At 38.4% G+C, this 8,136-nt stretch overlaps 1 protein-coding gene across 1 annotated transcript; it reads right to left on the reverse strand.

Annotated features, from left to right (window-relative positions):
- Positions 1-267: 267 nt before the first annotated feature.
- Positions 268-889, reverse strand: LOC101546618 (ATP synthase F(0) complex subunit C2, mitochondrial-like). The gene has a single exon (XM_012931705.2). The coding sequence runs from the start codon at positions 841-843 to the stop codon at positions 418-420; it is 426 nt and encodes a 141-aa protein (XP_012787159.2). The 5' UTR covers positions 844-889; the 3' UTR covers positions 268-417.
- Positions 890-8,136: the final 7,247 nt, after the last annotated feature.

Consider the following 8,136-nt stretch of genomic DNA (forward strand, 5'->3'; position numbering starts at 1 on the left):
ATATGGCAAATACAATAACAATGATGGGTCTCATTCCCCTTACCCTGAAAGAGCTTCCAATGCAACACTATCAGGAAGAATGAGTAAACAGAGGCTGATAAAATCTCAGGTCTCAGATGAATAAGGATGTTACTGGTTCCCGCTCAAGCAAATCAACGATCAACGGGATGACAGTGATACAGTGATACAGTGATTTATACATAACTACTCTTTGGGAAAGTCACTTAGCCAGATAGAGATATGAATTGAGAATGGGTTTTTTTTTTTCATCTTATTAATACAGTATTTATTTGTCTTCCCTCTGTCATACCCTAAGCCAACCATTTCCCCCCGGCAGCCTGGGGAAGTTCTGGAAGATGAACATACAGGGCAGAAGAGACACAGGAGAAATAGCTATGGGAGGTGGAGACGGCTCCTTCACATGGCGAAGAGGATGAGAAAGGCCACCATCAGGCAGAAGAGCCCCATGGCCTCCGAAAGGGTGAAGCCCAGAATGGCGTAGGAAAAGAGCTGCTGCTTCAGGGAAGGGTTCCTAGCATAACCAATGATGAGGCTTCCAAACACAGTGCCAATCCCAGCTCCGGAGCCAGCCACCCCGACCGTGGCAGCCCCAGCCCCAATGAACTTGGCTGCTGTGTCAATGTCCCTAGAAACGGCGCTGGTTTGGAAGCTGCGGCTCGGAACAAGTGAGGTCAGGGGACGTGGGGCTGCCAAGCTGCCGCGGCTCTCATCTGTAGGTGTCTCTGGTCGTTTCAGCACCACAGCAGACAGTGATCTGCTCAGCACCTGGGAGGTGCTCCTGACCACAATGGGGGTGGAGACGAATTTGGCGCAGGCATACATCTTCAGGGGATGAGGGGCTGTGGCAGGAGAGCTGTTCCCAGGGCCGAGGAGAATGGTTTTATTAACTTAATTTTAAAAAATTGATTGAGCTGCTGTGATTTATAATTCTGTTATTAGTGGTTTCCCATGTTTGTCTTTTCAACACCACATCCATCACAAGTGTACACACGTCCTTCTTCCAAGGACCCCGATGGCCTTGCCTTACAATTCACCTTCCCCAATTCAATTATGTGGATCAGTTTTTTTTTTCATTGTGTTACATTATCCTTTTGTTGCTACAATACTGTGTATCTTTAAGTCTCACTTTGGATGAGAATGGTTTTAAATTAGTGATTTTCAACCACCAGTTTTCTGTACCTGCCAGTCTGCAAGTACAGAAAAGTTGAAAACCAATGATCTACTGCAGTGGTTATAATGGCCAGTCTGTAGACTGGCACGCAGACAAGTGCTGGTTGGATTCTTGGTTTAACAAGGTCATAGAACTAATTTTAAATGATGTTCCTGGTTCGATTTCTTCATCCCTCTTCAGAATGCCCAGCAAGCTACTGAGAGTATCCTGCTCACACGGCAGAGCCTGGTAAGTTACCCATAGCATGTGCGATATGCCAAAAACTGTAACAAGTCTTACAATGGAGATGATACTGGTGCCCGCTCGAGCAAATCGATGAACAACGGGAGGACAGTGCTACAATGCAGTGCTACAGTTGTTGTACTGATCCCTTATCTATCTTTCCTACCTTCTGACCCATATACACTTGTAGTAGATTTCAACTACTGACCATTCTCCTGACCCCTGTTTTGCCTAGTCTTGGATATTAGACTCATATAATTTTTTTATATACCACAAATGAATGCAATAATTTTATATCTGTCCCTCTCCTTCTGACTTATTTTACTCAGCATGGTACTCTCCATATCTATCCATTTATAGGCAAATTTAGTCATTTAAAGTACTTTTAAAACAGAAATTGGCATCTTCCAACAGGTTAATATCTTACTTAACCAATGAATTTAGGTCAGGAAAAACATCAAAAGCAGAAGGAAACTAATTTTAACTTGATTGATTATAATAATATCTACTCAAATATTTCTTATGCTCACGTACTTTACATATCACATCTGGTTAGGGAATTTTAGCAGTGTATCTGTATATAAAACAGATGCATACTTTGGAGAATTTAGAAGCACAATGAAGGTCATACAGATTATAGTTAGCTAAGCAAAAATATCAACATCTGGAAAAGTTGAATATTGATCCCAGTTCTGCTATTTCCTTGCAATATCACTCAGAAAATATCTTTTATTCCCCCTGAGTTCCAGTAACTCCTGTTTAAGAATGGAAAACCTACTGGCATCAAGCATATGATTGAATATAGATCTAACTAGGTCATTTTAATATTTTAGAGAAATAATATTATTTACACTCATTATTTAATTTATATTGAGATATCTTGACGAGACTTTTCAGTGTTTTACCTTTTTGGTGTAGGCCATTATCATAGGCGTAAGAAAATGAAATTAAAACCTCATTGTCATTTTTATTTCCATTATATAGCAATAACTTACTAGAATTTCTAGTTATTTCATATTTATTTTTGGCTTTGGAATTATACTTCAAAGTACTCAGATAGAACTCCTAGATCTGGTTCAGGCATCACTCCTGGTGGTGTTAAGGGGACCATATATGGTGTCAGGGATTCAATTAGAGTCAACCACATGCAGAGTATGTATCTTTACTGTATACTAGCTTTATGACCTTATATGTTATTTGCAAATCTTCCTTCCTTGGTTAAAAAAATAAAATTCTGCTCCCCCTACATTTTATAAGTATTTGCTTTTTTGTTGTTATTATATTTTGATCATTTAGAATTATTTTAATTTTATGTATGAAAATTTATAATAATAAAATAGTCAATAAAATAATGTATGTTAATAAAATAGTTTATTTTATGTCTCATCCTTTTGTTGAATTTTTCCTTATTTTATAGTTCTATTTTTTATTCCGTGCCTTTTTATGAGATTATATATGTTCTACAAGTTTTATTATTGCTTGTGAACTACTCTGTTTCTTTAAGTAGATTTGGTTTTGTTCTTATGTACAGTGAAAATCATTGGAGGCAAATGGCTCCCTCAAGGCTTGCCATAAGTTCTAGAAACCTGTATCCAAAGAAGCCTTAAAATATGACTAAATTAATGACAGTTGCTAAAACAATATTAAAAATTTCCATGCCACAAGCCAGTGAATTACAATACTTCTCCACTCTGTATACTGAGAAGAAACCTTTCTAACAGACCTATATCTGTCCCTATATACTATATATGAAACTGAGAAATTTGTGTATCTTCCTTTCCCTCCTTCCTTTCCGTGCGGATTCTTTCTCCATCCAATGTTGGCTAGTTAGCACAGTGGGTAGGGCGTTTGTCTTGCACGCTGTCAATCTGGGTTCGATTCCTCCATCCCTCTTGGAGAGCCTGGCATGCTACCAAGAGTATCCCGCCCGCACAGCAGAGTCTAGCAAGCTACCTGTGGTGTATTCGATATGCCCAATACAATAACAAAAAGTCTCACAATGGAGACCTTACTGGTGTCCACTAGAGCAAATAGATGAACAACAGGACAACAGTGCTACAGTGCCCCAGTGCTACTGCACAGATTCACATTTTTGAAGTCAAATTACTACAAGTGCTCTCTGTGTTTGATATTTTTTAATTCTTATAGTATGTCTAGGAACTGGCATTAAAATTCTCTTTTATGTAATTTTCTTATAATCCTTGAATTCTAGAGTTATAAAACTTTCCCTAAAAATCTTGTTGCATCAATGCTTAGTTTCTTCAAATAAATGTAACATAAAATGTTGAATACAAAGATGCTCTAGAATTATGAAATACAAAAATATAATAAAGTAGTAAGTTATTAAAATCTAGTGAGAATGACACAGCCTTGGTATCTTTAAAAGATCCAATCTTGTATAAATATCTTTAATACTTAAGTGGATGGTATTTAATTGACATACATTTTATAGTACATTCCTATGTACATATATTCTATTTATAGACCTTATTCTAACTTTATTTTTCGAAAATGCATTCCATATGCGATCTGAACATGTATTGACCGATAATTCTAATGTCTTGTTCTGTTTAAGTTTACATTTATTGAGACATTTTATGTGTAATTTGGAAAGTGTATGAGAAATGAAAAATCAAGTTCTTCCAGCATTTTGCCACAAAAATCTTAAACTCTTAAGGACTTTTACCTAACACCTATTATTACTCAGTCTGTTCTCTTTGTGGCACTCTATTTATAGACCAGTTTTTATTGATGTTTGTCTACCTCCACAAGATCGTCATTTCCTTTAGGTAAACATTCTGTTTTATTCACAAACAAATAACAAATAGTAAATGTGCCTTCAAAATCATGCTATTTCTAACGAAACTTAGGGTAATGAAATTCTTTCCTGATAATCTGAATTTGAAAAATTTGTGCAATTGTGGAAAAATGTCATTTTGAAGAGGCCCTTGTGAAAGAAATTGTCCTCCAAAGTTCTGTTTGTACAAATTGCCTTAATCTGTGAATGATTCACCATTTGTGTAATAACATTTTTCTTAATATGTAAACCAAAATTTATCATGTGTTCTTAAAGAAAAAAATTAAATAATAAAATGTGTAATCACAAAGCGGCTAGGGAACCCCAGTGGCTCTCTCTTGCTGCCTGAGTTTGGTGCTCTAAGGATGCTCTCCCACCAGGGATGGCCCATGCCTTGGGTGGACGAACGAGGAAACAAGGGCCAGGCTGGTTGATGATCAGTTGTCGTTTATTCCATCCTCCCCACATGCCTGTTCCAGTCTCACTAAGCTCCACATTCTAGTCTCACACAGCCCCTCTTTCCCATCTTCTCCTGTCTCTCCCACTCATCTCTCCACAGGCTGACTCACAGCCTTGTTCTGTTTCTAGTCTCTCTCCAACCCCCTGCATTGGGGGGTAGTCACCACACCCCATCCTGAAGCAAAACATAATCAGCATATGAAAACTCTTCTTCCCCTCAAAGGCAAAATACCACTTAGGGGTGTTTCTCCTCTCCTCAGTCCAATAACTTAATTAACATCTTAATTAACATCTTAATTCTACTTCTTAATATTAGTTATTTTGTATGGACACAGTAAAAGATACATTAAGTTTGTAGAGTGGCTCTCCTGGGGACATCTTGCTATAGACCTCAGACTACAGTGCTCAGGCCAGATTAATTTTTCCTAATCCTAGCAGGGTCCTAATTCAATTGTTACTTTTTGGATCACGATAGAATTTTTCCATGACCAGTGCTCTTCACTTATACTTAAGTATTATGGCACTTTGGCCTGGCCCATTTTGATGCCAGGTTAGCTCACAGCTTGCCCTGGGTCCATCCAGTCCCTGCTTTTGGGGTGCTAGGAACTAAGGGCAACTGAGTCTTAAGATGAGAGAACAGATGCACAGGAGCAAATATGAACTGGAGTCAACTAACTCCCAAGTTACAAAAGCATAGCATTAGCTGTCTTCTTGTGTCTATACAAAAAGGGCATTGCTCTGAATTAACTATGCAAAGGACTTAAGGAGAAGATGGGGCCGGAGTGATAGCACAGCGGGTAGGGCGTTTGCCTTGCACGCGGCCGACCCGGGTTCGATCCCTGGCATCCCATATGGTCCCCCAAGCACCGCCAGGAGTGATTCCTGAGTGCAAAGCCAGGAGTAACCCCTGAGCAGCGCTGGGTGTGACCCAAAAAGCAAAAAAAAAAAAAAAAAGGAGAAGAGAAAAGCAATATTTACAAGTTAACAGCGTTTGATTAGAAGATAAACGTAATTGACCAGTTGGAGAAGCAGAGCACAAAGAAAGAGTTTACAAATAAACACAGGAGAATGGGAGCACTGTGATTAGAGTAACCCAATAAATCTAAGCTCTCTGTAGCAAGGCAGAAAGGACAAACCAATATTATCCTATAATAAAACATGTGAATTTCAGGAAATACATTATTTGAGGCATTGTCTAGTGTAGGTTGGATAGAGATTAATTTAAAGACATTAACTATTTGTTCATTTTAGAGAAGCAACTGGCATTCCTAGGTAAACAACTAATTATGACTAATTATTTCAGATATTTCATTATCTAAAAATCAAGCATAGAATTCTAGGATACCATGTAGATAATACCTCACACAATTTAATGTGAATGATTTAGGAAAGAAATATGCAGTTTGGAAAAATTGTTTCTTATAAAATTAGATCATATAAAGTAAGGAAATGACAAGAAGCAGTATCAATTATTTTTGTCAATTTTTATATGAAACTAGCATGTTCTAGTAGCACAGATTTATAACTGTAGGGTTACAGCTACTGAAAACAAAATTAATCATGAACATAAAGTTGCTGTGTTATAAAGAATTTAAAGCCTCTTATCTCCTTAAAGGGAAGTTACATTTATCAGAAGTATACTGAGCCCTAAACTTTGAATAAAAATATTTTGGGAGCTGGACCATGATTCTGTTCTACTCAAGGATGAGTACCTAGCATGAGCAAAAATTCTGGTCAATTCCCGACAGTGCTTTTGAAGTCCATGGCACTTTGCTAATCCTGAACATTGAACTCTTTGGCCAGGTTAACTGAGTACTGCTAGTACTAACCCTGAATACACTGGAGCTATCCAAAAATATTTGAGAATTAGAAATTTCTAGTTATATTGAAGCATAAATCACCCTCTTTGAAGCACATGTCCTTGCAATTGATCCCCTTAATATTTTTTTCTCGTGTTTTTTTCCTGAGGAGCTATGCAACTTTGATTATAGTTGAGTTCATCAAACTGTTCACACAGAATTCCTCAATCCAAGGGAACATTATTTTGTACCACCCTGGAATTCATAGAATACAGAGACTATATAGTATACATAGAGTACTGATCTTTACAGTTTTGCAAGTGGTGGTATTGGTATTTTTCAGTGGATAGGAACAGATAACTCCCAAAGTGTCCTGAAAGAATGCCCCTCCAAACCCAGATGGTGAAGCCCTAATACTATGATGGATTTGATAATAGATTATCTTCAAATAATAGAGAGTGGAACTCAGGCATTTGTAATGGTCTGAAGAGACCAAAATTATTCTTTTTCTCCAAAAGAAGATGAGAGTAGTGCAATATACAAATCAGGAAGCAAGCTCTCACCAGATACTGGCTATGCTGATACCTTTCTTTTAATTGAATCACTGTGAGATATACAGTTACAAAGTTGTTCATGATTGAGTTTCAGTCACACAATGTTCCAACATTCACCCCTTCACCAATGCATATGTTCTGCCACCAATATACCCAATTTCTCTTTTATATCTTAAACTTCTATAATTGTAACAATACCTGGTTATCTTCACAAGGGCCCCTCAGGAGGGGTGGGTTTAGTTTCCCTCTGCATCCTGAGCAGAGCTCTGGCAGCTGAAGACCTCTGGAACCCAGCCACAGCCAAGAACAAAGACCCTCTGCAGGCATTTGGACGAACCTCACGCATGAAGGAACTGGCAGAAGAGCCCAAGTGTGCGGGACCTGGAGCTGAGATCTCCAAGCCTGCTCGGATCCGGACTGGGCTTCTTCTGCCCAAATCCCCCATTTTCCAGTAGGTAGGCGGTCACACCCAGAAACTTCCTCCGATGCTGTGTAATCCCATCAGTGACCAACATCCAGAGACTATAAAACCGAGCTCCCAGCAGTGATAACATCTTATAGCCTAGTACTCCCTCTTGAGGGAGAACTAGGCAAGCTACTGAGGTTTTTCCTGCTCCTGCAGGAGAAACTGGCAAGCTTCCTGTGGTGTATTCATGTGCCAGATGCAGCAACAATGATGGGTTTCATTCTCCTGACCCTGAAAGAGCCTCTAATGCGGCACCATTGGGAAGGACGAGTAAAGAGAGGCTTCTAAAATCTCAGGGCTAGAATGAATGGAGACAGGATGATAGTGATAGTGATAGTGATGGTGATAGTACATTGTGTTCTGGAAGAACAGTTGAGATAGACTGACAGTTCACCTAAAACATAGTAAGTTGCTGCTCCAAGTTCCACAAAACTCTAGTGAATAACCTGAAACAAACCAACTTTTCCAATGGTGAATCACTTTTGAACTTCCACTTTTGAACTTCCTGACATATTGTTTTTAATTGAAAACATGGATTTTTGAAACAAACTTAATTAAAGGTAAAATGTTTTGAAGCCAAATAAGAGGTTGTGATATTTAAACTAGAAAAATCCCTATTTAAAAGTAATTGTTGATTTGCTTCCAGT

Source organism: Sorex araneus, chromosome 4, assembly GCF_027595985.1.
Source record: "Sorex araneus isolate mSorAra2 chromosome 4, mSorAra2.pri, whole genome shotgun sequence".
NCBI classification, from domain to species: Eukaryota; Metazoa; Chordata; class Mammalia; order Eulipotyphla; family Soricidae; genus Sorex; species Sorex araneus.